The 23,524-nt window shown below is 28.9% G+C and overlaps 1 protein-coding gene across 1 annotated transcript; it reads left to right on the forward strand.

Annotated features, from left to right (window-relative positions):
• The first annotated feature begins 3,937 nt into the window (after window positions 1-3,937).
• On the forward strand, window positions 3,938-5,503 carry LOC137822385 (uncharacterized). Its single transcript, XM_068627272.1, has 3 exons — window positions 3,938-4,294; window positions 4,345-5,085; window positions 5,318-5,503. The coding sequence occupies exons 1-3, from the start codon at window positions 3,938-3,940 to the stop codon at window positions 5,501-5,503; spliced, it is 1,284 nt and encodes a 427-aa protein (XP_068483373.1).
• Window positions 5,504-23,524: the final 18,021 nt, after the last annotated feature.

Here is a 23,524-nt window from a genome sequence, read left to right on the forward strand (position 1 = left end):
TTTCTTCTTCTGTGTACCTTGATATTTATTTATTTTATTTATTTTCAAAAAATATCAAAACCAAATTCTTTCTTTTATCTTTCAAAATTAACATAATCTATCTCTAATATATTATAAAAAGTTAACTGATTATAAAAAGTATTTAAATCATCAACTTTAATTTTTTTTTAAATAGTGTCTAAAAATAATTTGACAAATAATATATATTTCTTACTATTTATTACAAATTGTTTAAACAAATTTTAGTAATAATTATTATCTTTCTTCTAATTTTTTTTTAATTTAATCTTTTTTTTATTTCACTTACTTCTTTTAATTGAATTCGATAGTTCTACGATTATTTTATTTTATTTTCCTATGTTGTTTTATTTCATTTTCATATAAAACAAAATATATATAAAGGATATTTTTTATAATAATAAAATTGTTATTTTTAAAAAATTTTCATACGATAATTTTAATTTAACTCTTTTTATCATTTTCTTTACACTATAATGCAAATAAGAATTATCTATATATATAATATAAAAAAACATCTAATTTAATTTATATATATGACTTTTTCTTTTATTAAAACTTAGTATATAATTAAAATATCTGTTTTTATAAATTTATATATGAAATAAAACATGTATATATATATATATATATAAGATTTTTTATTTAATTAATGTTCTTACAACAAGGACCAAGAACACTAGAATCAGGTTGACAAGATTAACTCTTCTTGGGCTGGATACTCTGGGCTTCTCCTCACATTGGGTGCTCTAGGCTTCTCCTCACATTGGGTGCTCTAGGCTTCTCCTCAAGGTAGATGCTCTCGGCTTCTCTTTCGGCTAAGTGCTCTCGGCTTCTCCTTCAGCTAGGTGCTCTCGGCTTCTCCTTCAGCTAGGTGCTCTCGGCTTCTTCTCCTCACAGGTGGGTGTGTGTACCTGCAAGGCGCTCCGATGCCAAAGTCAGTTATAGTTTTATGTTCATCAGATAAATTGAATCCCCTTACCTCTTGAGTTGAACCTCTATTTATAAGGCTCTCTTATTGGGCTTAAGAGTTACTTGGGTATTTTCTTTTTGCACCTAACATTTTGAAAACACACACCTGTATATTTGGGTCCATCTTATGGGCTTTGCTATAATCACTAATTTAATTTTACTTATTTACTTTTTATAGTTAACCTTTCGGTTGAGACTTTCGGTACAACCTTTCGGTCGAGACTTTCGGTACAACCTTTCGGTCGAGACTTTTCGGCCTAGACAGTACAATTAATATAATGAGAAATTAATTTAAAATTCAATTGATATCTATTTTCTACTCTCCTTTTTTATTGTAGTAGTTTTAGTTTCTATTAAATAACTTATATGATTTTTTTCAATATTATTTTAAAATGGTAAACAAACTTTACTAAATTAGAAAATAATTTAAATTTAAATTACTAAACTATTTACAGCACCCAAATATCAAAATTACTTTTATAAAACAAATAAGAAAAAATAAATTTACTTTATCATAAGTATTTTATCCACACAAAAAAAAATCAAAAAGTTAATTACTTAAAAGAAGTATTTAAATCATCAAAATTATTTTTTTAAAATTAGTCTCTAAAAATAATTTAATACAAATAATTATATATTTCTTACTATTAATTAAAAATTATTTAAGGTTTTATTTTGCAAGGATAAATTTTAAACAACTTCATAATTAATATAATATATATATATATATATATATTTAAAAAGTTATATCATAAATATACTAAAGTTTTCTTTAAAATATTTCAAATTTTGTCTAATTTATATGATTTTTTCAATATTATTTTAAAAGGAATAAATAAACTTTACGAAATTAGAAAATGAAATTTAAATTTTATTTATCCAACAAAAAATACTACTTAATATACAAAAATGTCAAAATTATTTTTATTAAATAAAATAAAAAAATTAATTTAATTTACCATATATATTTTACTGACTTTTTTTAAAGTTAATTAATTATAAAAAAAAGTATTTAAATAATTAACTTTAATTTTTTTTAAATAGTGTCTAAAAATAATTTTTAAAAAAATTATATATTTCTTGTTTATTACAAATTATTTAAAATAAATTTTAGTAATAACTTTATCTTTCTTCTAATTTATTTTATTTAAATTTTTATTTTTTTTTAATTACTTGAATTCTATAATTCTACGTTATTTTATTTTCATACGTTCTTTTATTTTATTTTCATATAAACTAAAATATATAAAAAAATATTATTTTTTTTTTCTGATGTATAAAATTGTTATTTTTAAAATATTTTCTTATAGGAACACAAGTACTATTGTGCCTGTGTATCTGTATTTTTTATTTTTATCATTTATAAGAGAAAGGAAATTTATAATTAACTACATCAGAAATGAAATTAATAGCAACAATACCGACCTATAAAAGTAGTTAGCATCAAGAGAAGAGGAATGAGTAACATGGTTCGGAACACTACTATTTACCCAACTACGGTAGAGATATTTGATGATAATAAAGTAAAACACTTTATATGAAAATGTGTCTATCAGTGTAATAATCTATCTAATACGAGGAAGATGATGCGGGTGGGGATTATCTTCCAGATTAAAGTTTTATTTCTCTATGCAAAACTTGGATTTATATCGTTTGAATAATTTTTTTAATATTCCAAACAATATATCATTTTCGTACAGCAATGTCATCCAGTGGTGGAAACTGTGCTCTTTCAATCCTTGGTTCCATCAAATGACTCTAGTTTGTTTTGAGGTTTCTTACTGGAATTTTTGGTGGGTTCGACCATCTGCAGAACAAATAATGTTAGGAGCAGACCTGATTTCGTCGACAGCACAGCCTAGGAAGTCAAAACTAAACTGTGATTGGCTATGGTGGCAGAAACAAACGTCATGATTGGCGAGGATGGCGGAAACAAATGCCGAGATTGGCGACGCTGGCAAAAACAAACGTCGAGATTGGAAACGGTGGCAGAAACAAAAGCTTTGACGATAGTGTCGGAAACAAACGCTTTGACGAAGGTGGCGGAAACAAACGCTAAGGTAGCGGAAACAAACACTTTGAGTAAGGTGGTTACAGGTTGGGACTCAATTTGAATATTGAGCGAAAGTTGTTGCACATCTGAATCTTGCTATTATATTCAAAAGCGACATAACAAATATCTTTAATTTTTTATTTAATAGGGAAGAATATCAGTTTAAAAAAAAAAAAAAAAGAGCAAGGTACCAATTCTGATGAAATGTTGTGTTTCTTTTATTTGGGCTGCATATATGTATATTGGGCCACTCATCAGCTTGAGGGCCCATTTCCGTTTCCTTTTGGCTTTTTCAAGTGTTTTATAACAACACCACCACAGAATCTGTTTTTTTTTACTTGACTGAATAATAACATAATTTTTCTATCTCTCTTTCGCTTGTTCTCTGCCTCTGTTCTTCTAAACCCTTCTCATCTTCTAGGGTTCATTTCCCTGTCACTCTGCCTCTGTTTTTTGCTTTCTCTCCTTCTGCTTTTGGTTGATTTCTTGTGTTGCAGAAAGGACCCTAGTAGAACCTCACCGCCGCATCGCCACTACAGGAAACGCCACTCTCTATGGCCTCTTCTATTATGGTATCAGAGCTCTTCATTTGAAGAGCTCTGTTGTGCACTCTGATCTCGTTTTCGTTATGGTTCTACTTTGTTGATTCTTTTTTATATATTCCTTTTATTTTCTTGGCTTTCGATCGTTCTTTTTGTTTCTTCTCCTTTTTCTGTTCTTTCGTCACATCGTGTTTGAAGTTTTGTTCTTCTTTGCTCCGCAGTCATGGCAAAAGCGACGAAAGAGATATCTGATAAAACCTATCTTTCTCTACATCTTAATGAGAATCCTGGAATCAGCTTGGTATCACCCGTTCTGGATTCGACAAACTATCATTCCTGAAGTAGGTCAATCATGACGGCCTTAAGTGCGAAAAATAAACTGGAGTTTGTTCTGGGCACGCATCCCTGCCCAGCTAAGAATCATTCTACTTATGTCGCGTGGAACCGCTGTAATAACATGGTGGTGTCGTGGCTGGTGCGTTTCGTCTCTGTCCTGATAAGGAAGAGCATTATTTGGATGGATTCAGTTGTTGATGTGTGGAACGATCTCAAAACTAGGTATTCCCAAGGTAATCTTTCTATAATTTCTGATCTGCAAATGGAAGCTGCTACCTTTGTCAGGGAGACCAATCTGTCACTGATTACTTTACTAAGCTCTGCATTATTTGGGATGAAATTGAGAATTTTAGACCTAACCCGATATGTGCTTGTAAGACAAATTGCTCTTGTTATTGTGTTGTTATGACTCTTCTGAATCAGAGGAAGCTTGAAGATCAGGCAACGCAGTTTCTCAAAGGGCTAAATGAGCAATATCACAACATCAAGTCTCACGTTCTATTGATGGAACCTATCCCTCCCATATCAAAGATTTTTTCTCTGGTGGTACAACAAGAACATCAGTTGGTTAGTAATACTTTGGTCACTAGTATCAACAATGTTGTTAGCAATATTAGTATTAACCGCAACCTTGGTTCTGCTAGTTCTGCTTCTGTTATTTGTAACTTTTGTGGTAAGATAGGGCATACTGAAAAAGTTTGTTTTCGAAAGAATGGCTTTCCCAATAAAGACAATAGAATGTACAAAAATAACAATAATAAGAAAATTTGCACTCATTGTGGCATAAGTGGCCATACTGTTGAGAGTTGCTACAAGAAACATGGTTATCCTCCTAGATATAAATTTTCTAATCGTGGAAAACCCAGTAAGATTAATAGTATTGTGTCTACTGATGATGTTTCTTCTGAAAATTGTCAAAAAGGACAGGAAGAGGGCAACATTACCCTCACTCCCTTGCAGTACCAGATCCTTTCAGACATATTCAAGCAAAATAAGAGTGCTGCTGATAACAAAAGCATGATCAATTCGACACAAGTGAATCAAATGGGATCTCTCTCCACCCATTCAGCTCACCAAGTGACGGATCAATCTAATTCTTCAACAGGTAATCTCCCTATCAAAACTAATTCTTTCTGGGTCTTGGACTCAGGAGCTACTGATCATGTATGTGTTTCTTTATCAAATTTTTAAATCTATTAAACCTATCCCTATAAATCTTCCAAATGGCCATCATGTTCTGGCTAAATACTCTGGCATTGTTGTCTTTAGTAAAAGGCTTTACCTAAGAAATGTCTTGTATGTAACTCACTTTGCCTTTAATTTGATATCTGTCTCAAAAATTACTTTTGACTTGGATTACAAATTAATTTTCTCTTCAAATAAATGTGAAATACAGGACAATGTTACCAACGAGAGGATTGGTACAGTTAAGACCACAGATGGCCTGTATATTCTTGATTCTGCTGTTGTTTGTAATTCTAGGCTCAAAAGTGTTGCTTCTTCTTACAGTACCACTGATAAAGACCATAATTTGTGGCACAATAGAATGGGTCATATTTCTGATCAAAATTACTTGTTTTGAGAACTTAATTTCCGTTTATTACTGCTAACAAAACCCATGTGTGTGATACTTGCCATAGGGCAAAGCAAAAGAGATTGTGCTTTCCTTTGAGTAGTTCTCGTACTAATCTTTGTTTTGAATTACTTCATATGGATATTTGGGGTCCATGATCTGTTTCTTCTATGTATGGTCATAAGTATTTTTTAACTATTGTTGATGACTTTTCACGTTTTACTTGGCTTATTCCCATGGTCACTAAATCTGAAACCAGAACTCACATTGAAAATTTCATTGCATATGTTAAAAATCAGTTTGAAAGCAATGTCAAAATAATTCGTACTGATAATGGACAAGAATTTGCCATGAAATCTTTTTTCTCCTCTAAAGGTATTATTCATCAAACTACTTGTGTTGAGACACCCGAACTAAACGGTGTGGCTGAGAGGAAACATCAGCATATACTAAATGTAACTCGTGCTCTTATTTTTCAAGCAAACTTGCCTCCTATATTTCGGAATTTTGCTATTTTACATGTTGTTCTTTCGATAAACTGCACTCCGACTCCTTTATTAGAGAATAAATCTCCTTATGAGAAACTGCATGCTAAATCGTATGATCTAACTGCTCTTCGCGTGTTTGAATGCCTTTGTTATTCTAGTACTATCACTTCTAACAGAAAAAAAGTTTGATGCACGTGTTGTTTCTGGAGTGTTCTTGGGTTTTCGGCCTCATACAAAAGGCTATGTCTTCTTAAATCTTAAAAATCACAAAATTGAGGTCTCAAGACATGTAATATTTCATGAACATCAATTTCCCTATAAATTGAATGTTGATAATAATGAAAGACCCAACAACTTATCCCTTCCAATTCCCCAAAATTATGTTTTTACTGATGATTTTATTCATGATGATTCTCTTGATAACACTGAGGAAAATCTGGTGACTGGTAATACTGATTTTATTGGAAATAATGACATTTATGATCAATCTGGTGATTCCTTTGAACCTGATGGCCTTGTTAATGAGGCACAATTCACTGCTGCTGAAGAACAACCTGATACCACTCTAAGAAGGTCAACTCGTCAGAGGAAAATGCCAATGTACCTACATGATTTTCATACTTCATCCATACATACAAACAATGTAAGTACAAAATACCCTATCTCGAACTTTGTCTCTTATAAATCTCTGTCTACAGCTGTTAAAAGATTTGTTTTTTCTGTCTCATCACATATGGAGCCGCAATCCTATGCGGAAGCATCAAAACACCCATGCTGGCAGCAAGCCATGAAAGAGGAGCTAGAAGCGCTTGAAACCAATCACACATGGGTCATTACTTCTCTCCCTCTAGGTAAGACTGCCATTGGCTGCAAATGGGTATACAAAATAAAAAGGAAATCTGATGGTACCATAGAGAGGTACAAAGCCCGTCTTGTTGCCAAGGGCTACACGCAGCTGGAAGGCCTTGATTTCCTGGAAACCTTTGCACCCGTTGCCAAGCTCACTACACTTTGCCTGTTACTTGCTCTTGTCACGGCACAAAACTGGGTATTGAAGCAACTAGACGTCAACAATGTTTTCCTACATGGAGACCTAGTTGAGACTGTCTACATGAAACCTCTACCGGGTCTTCTTCCTCCTAACAGCACTCATGTTTGCAAATTACAACGTTCTTTGTATGGGCTTCGACAAGCGGGAAGGCAATGGTATGCAAAACTATCTAACTTTTTGTTGTCCCATAATTATATCTTGTCCATTGCTGATAATTCTCTGTTCTTAAAACATAAAGGCACTAACACCACTGCTCTTCTTGTGTATGTGGATGATATTGTACTCACTGGAAATGATACTGAGGAAATTGCTCGCATTACAAATCTGCTGGACCAACAGTTCAAAATAAAAAATCTTGGAGACCTCTCCTACTTCTTAGGCCTTGAGGTGGCACGCAACTCAACCGGTGTTCATCTCTGGCAGAGAAAATATACTCTGGATCTGTTGAATGATGCTGGTATGTTGGACTGTGCACCCATGCCTACTCCTATGCTCCACTCTTCTTGGCTCTCTCCAACCCAAGGTGCTCCCCTGTCTGACATAGACGCATCTGCCTACCGCTGCCTCATTGGTCGTCTTCTCTATCGCACAAACACAAGACCTGATATTACTTTTAGTGTGAACAACCTTAGTCAATTTGTAATAGCACCAACTAAAGACCATCAACAAGCTGCTTTTCGGGTTCTACGGTATCTAAAATCTGCACCAGGATCGGGTATATTCTTCCACTCTTCTAATTTCATTAAATTAAAATGTTTTAGTGATTCTGACTGAGCAATATGTCCTACTACAAGAAAATCCATTACTGGATTTTCAATCTTTTTAGGCAATTCTCTCATTGCATGGAAATCCAAGAAGCAGCAGACTATCTCAAGAAGTTCCTCAGAAGCAGAGTACAAGGCCATGGCAGCTACAACATGTGAAATCCAGTGGTTAATGTACCTTCTACAATATTTTCGGATTACCAGTGCTCAACCTGCAGTTCTCTATTGTGACAACCAATCTGCAATCTAAATAGCCAACAATCCAGTCTTCCATGAGCTTACCAAGCATATAGAGATTGACTGCCATATTGTTCGTGAAAAGGTTGCAGCTGGACTTCTCAAACTTCTTCACATTTCCTCCTCCATACAGGTTGCGGACATCCTAACCAAACCGCTTCCCCACAACATCTTTACCTTATAACATACCAAGCTGGGAATGAAGAACATTTATTCCCAGCTTGAGGGCCCATTTTCGTTTCCTTTTGGCTTTTTCAAGTGTTTTATATCAACACCACCACAGAATCTATTTTTTTTTACTTGACTGAATAATAACATAATTTTTCTATCTCTCTTTCGCTTGTTCTCTGCCTTTGTTCCTCTAAACCCTTCTTATCTTCTAGGGTTCCTTTCCCTGTCACTCTGCCTCTGTTCTTTGCTTTCTTGCCTTCTGTTTTTGGTTGATTTCTTGTGTTGCAGAAAGGACCCTAGCAGAACCTCACCACCGCATCACCACTACAGGAAACGCCACTCTCTATGGCTCTTCTTTAATTTAAAAAAAAAATAGAGAAGAAAATCAGTTTAAAACAGGAAAGGATTACTGCTTCTGAAGTTTTCCTTTTCTTCTTCCTCTATTTGCTTTGAAATTTAACCATCTACAACTAATAAATAAAGAACAAACAAAACGTTGGTATAGTATATAGAAAAGTAAAGTTAAGAACACGATGGGATACCTTCTTTACGTAATGTTATCGGGTGACCAAACCCATGATCTTTGTTTTGAAGGTGGTCTCTTGAATCTGAAATTTATAAAAAGTTAAGATGATTGTACTATCGAAAAAAATCTAAAAGAAGAAAATATAAATAAATAGCAGAGAGATAAAAGGTGATGACAAAAAGATCAGAAAATTAGATTGGAAGTAACTTTTCTGTACGATTTTATTTAAATCCATAAAATTGTTCCAAAAAAACATCTTATGATCAAGGACTTTCATCACGTACTCTCTGCCTCCTCTTGTTGAGTCTTTCTTATTCTTCTGGTCACATGTTTCAATCACAATTTCATAAGAAAAATGTCAAATTAGGGTTTCACAAATTGAAATGCACATAAAGAGAATTACTAATTGTTGTGATGGTGTTTGCAACTCCTTTTGTTAAGTATTTCCCCTCCATCTAGTCACAAACTTCAATTACAATTTCATAAGACAAATTTCAAATTAAGGTTCCACAAAAATTAATCAAAACATAGAAAGAGAAAGATAAGTGAGAATGAAAGTATGCTTTTACATGAAAGAGTAAAGAAAATGGGAAGTAGGATACAGAAAAGAAAGTGGAAAGTAAGGTGGGTAGTGGGTTTATGCATAGTGGAGGGGACCAAGTAAAGAGGAATTAAAAAGTGCTTCTTAAATAATTTTGAAAACTGTTCTTTATGAAATTACGAGGATAATTTAATAAAAGGAAAGGTTGTTATAAGAGTAAAATAGGAAAAAAAAAAAAAACTAAGCAATGATAAAGAGGATTTATAGTCTAGGATTTTGTTTCTTGCTTTTCTATTTCTTTTTTCATTTTTGCTTTTTTTTACTCATTCTAAAGCTAAATTTATCTCAATTTATAGGAATAGGACTGTGATTAGTTTAGTTGCCAAGAATTTGTCTAAGATAAAGATTGGAGTGATTTGTTGACTTTTTTTTCTTTTTCTTTTGTTTTCTTGCAGATTTTATTTTTCATAGACCTTTGAAAACTTTTTATTTTGGTTATTTATTTTTTAGAAACTGAAGTATTGGTAAGGAGAAGTGGTTTTCAACTTTGAACTAGTTTTATTAAGACAATTTCAAAATGATCTGTTCAGGTTCAACGCAATTGTCTCTGGACGTAGATTTCAACACTAATATTGGATTTTGTAGTTTTCATCATGTAAGCTGATATTTAGATAATTTTCAACAGTTTTTCTCTTCAAATTTGTATTTTATTTTCACGGGTAAGTTTGGTATGATTCTTGTGAAATAAAATTTTCATGCATAGTCTTTTCTCATTTCCTTTTCTCTTTCGCTTATGTTTGATGGATGATTTAATCCTTTCCTGCTTGAATTACTTTGTGTTTGAGTGCTGAATTGCACTGGCATTGTTACTTTTGATTAATATTTTGATTTGATCAAATTTTTGAATTTAATAATAACATAATCTTTCCTGACCCAAACATTTAAGCAAAATGTGCACATTTTGATATTATGTAGAACTAATACTAAGAGTTTTCTATGTTGAAAAATGGTATTTCTAATAAGAATGTTATATACTTATCTTGATAAACAATAACCAAATAAAATTATTGTTGACAAAGATCTCACAAAATTCAGAAGTAGTTGCTTTACCACCTGCATGGACTTAGATGGTAAGGACTACTGTCCTGAAACAAATAATTATATGATCAACACCTGCTTTTGGGAGGATTTGTGTTTAGCAATTTAGGACAATAATATGTCAGTTAAGTAAGTGTGTTGGGTTAAATTTCTGAAATATATTAGATGGTGGATAATTTAAAATTTAATCTTTTAATTGCTATAACTGCATTTAATCGAAAACACTCAAAAAAAAAAAAATACTAATTTACAATATATGTACCATGTACCTATGAATATTTATATTTTTATTATTATTTTACTAGTACATATTTCCTATTTTTATCATTTATATATATATTTATATTTACTATTAAAATTTAATTAAATAAATATTAATATAAACTAAAAAACACATAAATTATCTATGTGAAAAAACATAGTCAACATAATAGTTTTATATACAAATGTCATGTAATATGGTAAATTTACAAATATAATGTAATTTACAAATGTAATTTACAAATATCATGCAATTTACAAATGTAATGCAATATGGTAAATTTACAAATGTAATACAATTTACATAGCAAACAATAGTTAATCATGAATTTGGTGTCTTAAAAAGTTTAATAATAAAATATAAATTTGATATAATATATATATATATATAATTAAAAATATATTTAATTTAATATATATATATGACTTTTTCATACGTTCTTTTATTTCATTTTCATATAAAATAAAATATATAAAAAAAGTATTTTTCTAATGTATAAAATTGTCATTTTAAAATATTTTCTTATAGTAATTTTTATTTAATATTTTTCTCATGTTCTTTATAATATAATACAAATATGAATTATCTATATATAATATAATTAAAAATACATCTAATTTAATATATATATATATATGACTTTTTTTTATTAAAACTTAGTATATAATTAAAATATCCGTTTTTAAAATTTATATAATAAATAGAACGTGTGAATAAATAATATATTTATATATATAAGATTTTTTTTTTTTAATTAATAGAATGATCAATTAATTTAAAATTTAATTTATATCTATTTTTTTATTGTAGTACTTTTAGTTTCTATTAAATAGCTTACATGATTTTTTTTTCAATATTATTTTAAAATGGATAAATAAATTTTACGAAATTATAAAGTAAAAATTAAATAAATTTTAATTATGAAAGTATATTATTTACAATACACAAATATCAAATTTATTTTTATAAAATAAAATAAGAAAATGAATTATTTTATCAATTTTGGAATAACATTATTACAAGAGGAAACATTGACATTAAAGCTTCATAGGAAGACTAGACTTAGGAGTGATTCCATGTAGGTTAACAACAAAGCATGCTATATTCTTATATTTGTTTTGTCTGAAAATAAATATAAGAAAGTTTGTTGGTTGAAGACAACTAAGGAGATATATGACACTTAGTAAACTATAAGGGAAATGAGATGTACATTTAAAGAATGTTGTCACTTTAACATGTCAATATGAGTATTTCACCATGAAGGATGGTGAATCTATTGGAAGAATGCAAATTCTTTTAAATGGTATAGACGTTCTAGGGAAGTGCTTTTCAAAATCCCAAATAAAGTTAAAGTTACTTGATAGCTTGCCTAAAGTTATTCACGAAGTTTGAGACCTAAAGAAGTTTATGAATGATGAGCTTTTGTAATCGTAAGAGTTCATGAAGAGCATCTCCAAAACTGAGACCAAAAAGAGACCTCGACAACATTTGACAAAAGTCTCCATCAAAGCACCTATAGAGAAAACATAGAGAAACTATAACACTTAAGGCTTTAGAAAAATAGAATAATATTTTTGGAGTTAATATCACCAATCTCAATGAAGTTTAAGCACATGCTTAAGAAAAAAAGAAAACAAAATGAAATATTTGCCAAAAATAATGAAGACTTCATCAAGAAGAATAAAGATGAAGAAAGGCAAGAAGTTATCTGTTATGAATGCACAAAAAACTATGACACATGAGGATAGAATGCCCTAAGCTCAAGAAAAAACCAAGAATTAAAAATAAGATTTCGATGGCTACATGGAAGATTACTCAAAATCTTATTGAAGGTTAGATGTTGAGCAAACCAATCTTTGTATTATGGTATACGCTAAAAATGAGGTACATATTAGTCCTGATCTTTCTTTAGAAACATCATTTTACTCATCCCTCTCATCATTTAATGAAGAGGAAGAAGAAGATCTCTCCTACAAAGATCATCTCAATAGTCATTACAACATCTTTGAGCACTATTTTCAGCCCAAACAAAATATAAAGATTTATTCATTCAAAATCAAAAAGCTAAAAAAGGATCCATTATCAACTAAAAAAAAGATGTCTTGCTTATAACCGATGTATGAAGTAGATGTAAAGAAAACAAAATCTCTTTAAAGAAAATTATAATGTTGTAAACATGACTTTACAGATTTTGTTGAGAGCTCCAAAGCTCTAAATCTTCTTTTCTCAAATGCTAAACATATATCTAACAAGTATGGTTTAGGGTATGACCTAAGGAGTAAAAGTTTGTTAAGAAAAACACTAAGGCTAATTGCCATCATTGTGGTAAATATGAACACCCCAGTATCAAATGTAAACACTCCACCTAAGACTATTAAGAAAGGACCCAAAAGAATTTAGGTACCAAAAGAACTTATAATTCTTATTGCATGTGTGTTTTCTGGAAAGAGGTCAAGGACTAAGTTGGTTTTTGAATAGTGTATGCTTGTGACAAATTAAAAACACAAAGATTACATTCCTAACTTAAAGCAACATGACAAAGGCAAAGTAACCTTTGGAGTCATCAAAACAAGAAAAATCTCTAAATTTGGGTACTATAGGTATGTTTGTTTTCCCTTGTCTCTATTAAAAACATGCTTTTTGATGAAGGACTCAATTATAATGAATTATACTTGAAAATTTTGAAAGTTCTCTAAAATGTAAATGAAAGTTTGTACAAAACATAGAAAACTAGGAATAACTAGGAATTATAAGAGTTGCAAAATCTGAAATTATAAAAACTAATTTTAACTAACTCCAAACTAATTTTACAAGTCCTTATATATAGTATATTATATTACAGAAGTAGTGTAAGGCCCATACAAATTCAAAGGAGAAAGGTCAAGTCATTTGAAGATTGTTTTGAACTTGTTGACTTTTAGTTCTATACATATCTGCTCAATGCACATAACTTCAGTTTAACAAATTACCATTTAATCAGTCTCACACTCTCTAGAGCAAATTCACTAGCACATTTTCATTTACTAAGCGCACAGTCAGTTAATTCTATTATTTGAAAATTGAATATTCGTTAAATGGATTTGTTTTGTGTTAAACAAAATTTCACAGTTTGAAAGCTTTTTTTACCAGAATTGGATCTTCATCCACCTTTACAAATAAAATTAATTGATATTAGTGAAAATGTACATAATTAAAATCATTTCTAATGAATTCTTCTTTTATGACTCATTTACAAAAACTAAATTAAGAACGAGCATTTATACAAAAAAATAATGGTAAACAATCTAACTAACTATGTTAAAAGCGTGCATAAAATGTGTTTATCATTAGCTTTATCGATATACATTATGTTAGAGAAAATTCCAACACCTATAATTTTGATTAAGTGCTAAAAAGCCAAAACATACAACATGGTAATATTTCATTAGTAAGACAAGTATTTGTTCAAAAACAAATCATGTAGAGGATAAACATCGTGACACTCATAAGATACACACATAGTGTTAAGATAACATAATACTTCTCAAATATGTATATGTTTAATCTATATGGTAGGGAATGTTTGTTTCTTATTTCTAATCAATAAGATATGAAAAAAGCTTGCATCACATCAACAATCTCTTGAACCCGAGCTAAATTTGCTTTGCTTCAACAACTCCCAAGTGTTTGCTTTGTTAACCTAGAAAAGTTTGTCTACTTCGTATAGCTTTGTGCTTTACATAATTTCAATCTAAAACATTTTTTTAAGGAGAGATAAGTACATCTAGTTGTCAGGATGTTGCTTAAAAAATAGAACAACATTTAATGCATGTATGGAGTGCATTTAACACATCTTTTACGTCCAAGTTCATCAAACGCAAGGAAGATGTTCAAATGAGTTTGGAGTTTCTCAATAGTCAGAGTAGGATTTGCAACAACTCTTTTCTTACACACCTATATAAAGTCTTTCATTAAGAAGAAGAATAAGTGAAGTTTAGATTGCAAAAGTGATAAAATGTTGTCAAAATATTTGTGTGCCCTAAAATAGCTTTGTAAAAACACTGTTGTAACAAACTAGAATAGAGTATTTAACCTTGTAAACGTTAAAAGACGTAATCTCTTCCTAGTGAACAAACCTCATGATCTTTTGATCATAACCCACACAATTTTTGTCCTAGCTAATAATGGCTTCTTGTTAAATAATATTGGGGTTTTAGTCAGAAGTGACTAGTTGTTAAAAAATAATTGACAGTAAGAATAACTACATTTCAAAAAAAAAAAAACTCATACAAGTTAGCCATAAGTGGATACAAGCTGAAAGAATACTCGTTTTTATCTTGTAATGATAGTTGTGGAACTCAATCAGTTGATTGAAAACTAGGTATAGTCTACAATATTAGACGAACCAATATAAAAACATTTTAAATAATTTCTTCCTTTACATACATTACCTTATTATGAGTAGTTAGGCTCTATATTGGCTACACTATAAAGATCATATATCTCTAATGGAGTAGGTTGTGCTTGTGTTAGGATATTCTTTGAAGTTCTTGGTTATTTATAGATAGTCTTCTTAAGTATCCAATATTCTATTAGAGTCATTTTGTCAAGATATTGATTGTTTAAAGCTTCAATATTTTTGTGTTTTTGGATGAGTTAAGTGATGTTTCTTTATAAGACACCCAAACTTGATCATCTAAAAATAGTTAATGCGACTTTTTAAGCTCTTGTTTGGTTTTCATTTAGTCTAGAATTACTTGTTAGTTATTAAAAATGCATCTAGTGAAAGACATGCTACACTAGTTTGTACTAGGAGCAATCTTAGGTTAGTTCATACTTGATAAACTCATATTGAAACTTAGTATTATTTATCATTATCCAAACTTAGGGTAAATTATTGTCAAATGTGTAAAGTTGTGTCTAATCATCTATACCTTAACAAGTAAGACGTACCTAAGTTGAGCAAATGGAGGAAGATTATTGGAAAATAAAATTAGAGAAAGGAAAAGCTACAAAATTGCGGGAGTAGGATTTCATCAATAGTTGAAAATAAAAATGAGACAAAAACTCTAAATAGTGAACTTTCAATGTGTTTTCGACAAAGTGATGCTCCTGTCCCAAAATACCATTTCCTTGAATGCATGTGTTTGGTGAAAGAAGTATTGGTTGCGGAAGTGTTGTAACATTTCAAAATTATTAAAATTCTTTATTATAGGTCATTAAGTCACATTTCTTCACATGATTTCTCATGAAAATAAACATTAAATGTATTAATAATATTGATCATAAATACGAATTCTTAATACTAAATCAAATAAAGACATTGCATTCAAATACATTATAAATTCACATAATGTTAATTCTCTTTCATAAAGGTTAATCCTCAATAACTTTATCGTAAAAGGTTGATCTAATCAAACATGTTCATCTCTAAAAAGGAGAGTTAATAATCTATTTATTTAAATAAATTACTTATTCAACTTCTAAATTTAAAAATATTATAAATTATACAACCTTCAAGATACTGAGATCAAGTATACTAGTACTGAAGTACTTGAATATGTATCTAATAGTTCAATATTCAACAGCTCGATTGATTGAATAGTTTACTTAGAATCCAAATTTGATAATAAAGTATTTATTAATTAAAAACACAAACTACAACAACTAAACTTTTTGTTTTATTGTTGATATTTGTTCACTTATACCTTCAAAACATATCAATATACACCATTATTTAAGAGAGTGTTTATCTAATTCTTTTCATTTTTTTTTATCATTATCATTTCAAAATGTTGTTACTATCTTAAACGTGTAAAATTTGCTCTAGGTGGACCTTGATTTAATACTTGAGTAGAGATTATTTTCATAGCCCACAAGCTCAATAAAAAAATCCATTTCTTCCATAGACCGTCCAACGATATTTAATATATAAATATATATAAAGCATGCGTTATTATTTAAATATATATAATTATAACTTTATAGTGATTTTAAAAGAAGAAAGAATTCCTTCAAATGCGACTCCGTAGTGGCCTCATTGAATACCTCACCATGCATGGTTCCACGCCATTCAGAACTTAAGACTAAATTATAAGTGGGATGTTCATGGTTGTAAATGTGTCACACGTGTTAGTGGGGCCACTCCAAATGAGAAACGCAAGAACATTGTACACTTCATTATGCCTCCAACTAACTTCACCTATGAAGTGGTCAATTCTCATAACCTAAAAAATAATTCCATCTTTATCTGCGGTTAGAAAATATTAATATATTTTCTAATATAAAAAATATTTCTATTAGGAAGATGGGACTTAGAGAACTATTGAAGACTTGTCTTCTTCCTTCCTTCAAGCAGGTTGCTAAAGCTTCAGTGTGATCCTGGTTTCTCAGTCTCAGGTGGATGTCAAATGGAAGAGGTACCTAAGGCACTTCGACGCTCAAGTCAGTAAAGAGGGTATTCGACACTCGGTTCTGTACAGTAGTAATGACATACTTTTCTTCTTGGAATGTGCGTTATTTATATTATTTTAATGGACTTACCTTATTGGGTCTGATTAGTAGAATGAATCACACTCATGATTGCATTACCTAATTCTTAATGATAGTTTAACTTCACTGACCTTGGTTTGAGCGTTAATGGTTAAGTGTATCGATCGCTCTGACCGTCCGTGAAAGGTCTTAGTCAGAAAGATGGAGTCTCGGTTAGCTCGGTCGGTCCATACCAGTACAAAAAAAATTCTATTATATTTATAATAAAATGGCATTCATTTTCTTAAGTTTTTCATAAAATAACATTTACGTCTATTTAAAAAATAATCGTTCGATAAAATCAATTGAAAATTGTAAAATATTTTTTTTCATAATTTTCAGATAAATAAAATTAATTAAAATTTATTAAAATAATAAGATTATTTTTATTTTATTAATTTTTTAAAAATGGGTGTTTAATTGGAACTATAGCGATTTTAATTTTTGAAATAAAAGTTAAATATCCAACATGGAGCGCAATGCGGCTACACATGAGACCACCAAGGTTGACTCAACCACTTGTTTTCCCATTACACTTACAGTGGCTGGGATCACGACACGTATAAAACATAATCATATCATCTTTGCATTTGGTCACCAATATCATATTACATTCTTTTTTTTTCTTAATCACAACTATATTCACATTTTTATTTTGTTTTATTCTAGGAGGAATTTATGTTCTTCCCCTTTCCTAAACCTAACTTCGGTGACCTAATTCATATATCCCTTAAAAAAATTTAAATTGTTCAGTTACATGTAATTTGCAACCCAATTTTTAAAAAAAACATAGATATATTAATAATGATGTACCATATTATAAAACTGAGAAATAAATATTTTTTTTAAACAAGAAAATTTTAAAATTATATTAAAATGATATATATCAAATATAATATATGGTATAAAAAACGTCTTTTGAGAACTTGGCAATATCTTTATTTAAAATATAATAAGAAGTATATATCTTAATAAAGGAGTTACCTATCAAATATATGAAGAAAGTTGGTCGAAGATGTTATACGAATATATAAAATAGTTAAATTTTTGTACAATAGATGTGACTCTATGTAGGAAAATGGACCTTTGGTGCTGACTTTCATGAAAAGATAAGATAAGATAAGTAACTTCTCAAAAGTGTATATAAGATATTTTAAAAGTAATTTGAATGTAAAAAATTACATTATACTAAAGTTTTGTAACTTTGAGAATAGTATATAAGAAAATTAATGTTAATGCCTTTTTATTAATTTTTAAATATTTTATTTTATTTTACTCTTAATAATTGTCTTTTTTTTTCATTTACATTATTTGATCTTTATTTATTCTTCCACTTACATTTATTGGTTACTTATTCTTATATTTATATTTCTTATTCATCAATCTTTCAAAGCACTCATTTACAGAACTTTTATAATATTATAGAATATTTCTTTCATCAAAGTTTTTTTCCATTTTTAGTAATCTTTAAAAAATTATTTATTATAAAAACTTCATATTTTTTAAGTTTTAAATCCAAGGTTGTTTTCATTTTATATAATGAAGTACATTTATCAAAAAGGCGAACTTATATAGGTATTGATAAAAATGATATTATAATAGAATCGACTTGTTTCTTTTTTTTGGAATTAATTATCTTTGATATAGTTTAACAAACTTTAACTGAAAATTAAGTATAATTACTAGTCAAATAAACGGAAATTTAAAACTATTTTATTTATTTTCTTTGAAGTTTTATTAATCAATTTTAAAATTTTCATCAAAGATTCCTATATTATATTCAAAGTCTCACTATATATGTTTTTACTTATTAAATTTTGAAGTGACTTTTGTTTTTTCAAATTAAAAATTTCTTTCAATTCTTTAAATTTTAATAAAAATGTCTCTAAACATTCAACTTAAAAAACTAAAATAAATTTTTTACTTTCTCAAACTTGAAATTTTTAAAACAATTTTTAAAAAATATTTTATATCCTTAAATCTAGTGAATTAAAACATTATATATATTTTTTAATTTGATTGACTATTGATTTTTTTTTTAATTTGGAGTAATAAAATTAAATTCATTCTAAACTTTATGAAATCCTTATATATTTTTATCTATATAAAATATTTATTTATAATTTTAACCATATTTATATATTCATTATTACAAACATTAATTTTATTGCATAACATACCATCTCTAGTAAATTTAATTCTTTGTAATTTAAAAAGTTTGAATGTAGTATACATCATAATTAAATATTATCCAACTAAATAGAGACAAAAATAGAAGTTGGTACAATGCTTTGCTCAAACATGCATTTATCTAAATTATCATATATAATATGATCCCACCACCACCCACACACAGCACCTTGTCTATATATATATATATATATATATATATATATATAAACCTTAAATTATTAATCTAATCATTATGCGTTTCGAAATTATGAGTTACAAATGTATTTTAGTTGTGTATTATGATATTTAAAATATATAAGTGTAACATTTAAAAAAAATGATAATAATGAATATATATTAAATTGAAAAATATAATATATATTTTTTGTAAAACTAATATTAATTTAATTAATAAAATAATGGATGGGGATTTCGTTATTTTAAAAGTAATACTATATAATCTTATAAAAGAATTCTAGATAAAGTTATTGTTTTAATAAATCTAACATGTACTAAAGTTTCATTATTCAATTGTTAGATTGTTTCTTCTTATTGAGCAGATTAATTTTCAAGATTTTATAATATTTTACTAAAATTTCAACTTATCATGAGTGAATGTAAATTTTCTATATATGCTATTCGAATCTAGAGACTTCTATGTTGTGCCTTTTTCTAAAACTTTTATTTACAAAGATAAATAATTTAAAGTACAACTCGTTAAAAACTGGGACAATGAAGAGAAAACTTTGAAAATATAAATAACTAGATATTGATGAAAAAAATTTATAAATTTCAATATAAGTTTAAATTTAAAGTAAAAGGAAACTTAAAAATAATTAATAATCTAATAACTCTTTAATATGTAAAATAATTTCTGAAAATGTTATAACTAACGCATGTATATATGATGAAAAAATTACTTCGTATTTATTATTGAAATTTTAAATACATAATATAAAAATTGGAGAATAGTGGAGATTATAGAATAGACCGTGATATATTAATATTTAGCAGCTGAATTAATAGCAAATTACACTAGCAATATGGATAAATAATTATTAATTAGTTGATGTTATTTCCCTTTTTTCACGTATAAACATTTCACACATAGAAAAAATCCCACAAAATGAGTTAGATAAAATTACCCCAATTTTGTTAATGATAATGAAAATAAAGCAAATAAAAATAAAATAAATAAATCAATAATATATGCAGAGAGGAAGAAATTAAACGTGTGCAATTATCCTTCTCCATAAATGATAAACATTTTTCAGATAACTTTCCTAAAAATTCCATTGGAAAACAAAAACTTCATAATTTTTTATAAATGATACCACTCATTAAATTTCAGTATCTTACTTAACCTGGTAATACATCTCCATAAGACAAATTTGAACCTTATGAACTACGTAATTAGTAGATGCAAAGATATCAAGAACAAAAACTATTGAGAAAAAAAAATCATTCACACCCACGTGTACTCACCATATTTTTTATTATAAAAAATCACTTATAAGATTTAAAGTTTATAATCTTATCCAAATTGATTAGTTATTAAACTGATCTTAATGGATATATAAAAATTAGTTATTAAATATATAATTTCTGTTTAGAAAGGTTGTATAATGTGTGATTATTTTAGTCAAATTTGATTTTTTTACAAGTAAAAGGATTTGACCACCAAAATAATCATTTGAAGATTAATTTCACAACAAAATGAATATTTAATCTGAATTAATTTAAAAACAATTACATATATTAAAAACATCTCTAGACTAAAATAAACATTTATTATTATGATAAAAAAAAGCGGTTAAATTAAAAAAAAAAGTTTATCATTTAAGATTGAATATTTGACCAGGGTTATTTATATTCAAAGGAAGCGGAGACTCTGGGAGCTTATAAATACCCCAAAACATTTTCACATTTCTCCACGAAACTGAAACTCTTGTTATTCTCTTCCTTTTTCGGCGATGGACTCGACGAAGCAACAAGCGCAGAAGTTCCTGGTGGCGGTGACGGCGGTGCTGGCAGTACTGGCGAAGCGGGCGAGCCGGCTGCCACGGAAGCTGAAGGCAGTGGCGCCGCCGAAGGAGGAGTGGAGGATCGAGCTGCGGTCGCCGAAGAAGCTTCTGAGCAACATAAGCGGCAAAAAGCTGCCGTTTCTGCCGAAGAGGTGCAAGAAGAAGCGCGGCGAGGAGGATTGGGGGAAGGGCGGGGTGTGGCAGAAGACGATCCTGATGGGGGACAAGTGCGAGCCGTTGGATTTCTCGGGCGTAATCTATTACGATAGTAACGGGAAACAGGTGAACGAGATGCCTCTAAGGTCGCCACGCTCAAGTCCCGCGCCCGGGTATTACTTCATCCGCCACCGGGAACAGCGCGACCACCACCCCTGAACTCTTTTCCGCCGTGTGGTTTTTAAAGTGGGATCGAAAATTTGTATAGAACATCTGAAAGTTGGAGATTTGGATGTTTATTGTTTAGATAAATAATCTAGTCTCTTTTAATCTATGTTTTAGATTTAAATTTCCCTTTGCCCCTTTTCCTCCATGAAAATGGTGGGTGAATGAAATTTTTACAACTTTTTCTTTACTATTAATCATAATCATCTTCATTACTCTTTCTTATCTTTTAATATGGTATTCATATCAATTATTTATTATCAAATAATAATTAATATCATTATTAACTATTTTCAATACTGAAAAGATTTTCCCTTTCAAGGTTATCTCACTTCTAAAGTGATATCCACGTGTCTATATGAAACCTTATTTTACTATTATTTATTATTATTATTATTATTATACGGTAAAGGTTTTCACAAAAAAAAAAACTTCCAAATAAAAAGCCAACTGAGAAATTCCATTCCTCTTGTTTTATTTCTAATTGATCCCATTTCAGAGTCGACGTTGTGTAATACTCTAAGCTTAAAATGTTTAAATAAATTTTAATTGTTTTAAATTTATTTAATGATATTTTTTCTAAAATATTTCAACTTTAGTTAAGGTATGATATTTAATAACACCGATGGTAGTACTGCTGATTAAATAAAATAATTTTCAGTCATTAAATCAATTGTATTGTTATAGTTGGTTTTTCATGCTTACGAAATTATAAAGCACGCTCAATGAACTTGTTGCTTCTCTTCTGAAACAACCTTTTCCATTTACTTATTCTTTATATCAAATCCAATAAATTTAAGAGAGAAAAAATCTTAGTTTATTTGAATAAAAATAAAATTAATTTCTTTATAAATCAAAATTAATTTTGTATTTGTAAGAGGCTTAGATAGTATCATTTGAATAATTTATTATTATTTTTCTATCGTGTTTTCCTTCCTCCCTTCTTGTGTCTAAGGTTTAAGGATTATACTTGAAAAGAAATTTAATATTCTAAGTGAATATTACTTTTGGGTTGCTATCCCTTTTATCTTTATATTTATTTTAATCAACTCAACATTTTTCATTATCAAGTATTACCAAATAATCATAATTGAACCCGAATAATCGTGTTTGAGCTAGTACAAATTTATGAATAAACTAATTTAAAAAAATATTATTCACATGTTCAAATTTTTAAACATGTTTTGAACTAAATCATATATAAACAAATTTAAAATGATGAAGAAAGTTATTTTTGTTTTTCTCTTGAAGTAGTTATTGAAAAATTGGTGGGGGTGTAACATAATAATTTAAAAAGAAAGAAAGGATTATTGGTTAATTGTTGAAATAGTAATTTGAGAAAGTAGGTATTAGGTTAATGTGATGAGTAATGGGGTTGGCATGAAAGACAATTGACTTTTGGAAGCTGTGGTGTCCACTCCAATTCTACTTTCTATTCATTCTACTTGTGTCTTATGCTTTTGCGTCCACTCAACGCTCTTTCAATCTTCTCTCTCCTACGTTTCACCATTATTATTATTATTTTTCTTATAATATAATATCTACACTTCTCAGGTCAACTCTTTAATTAAAACTTTAATTAACTTTTAATTAATATAAACTTATATATTTTAATTGAATTCGTAGTATTTGATTTTGTGATGAAGAATTACTTTGTATCGTAATTATGTGTATTTTTTTATGGTTAATCTTGTTTTAATATTTAATATTTAATTTTTAAACAACAAAATAAAATATTATTTTAGTAAAAATAATTAAGATTTTATAACTTTCTTTATAGTACTATACTTGAGATTGTAACTAAT

This window comes from Phaseolus vulgaris, chromosome 9 (genome assembly GCF_000499845.2).
Source record: "Phaseolus vulgaris cultivar G19833 chromosome 9, P. vulgaris v2.0, whole genome shotgun sequence".
Lineage (NCBI taxonomy): Eukaryota > Viridiplantae > Streptophyta > Magnoliopsida > Fabales > Fabaceae > Phaseolus > Phaseolus vulgaris.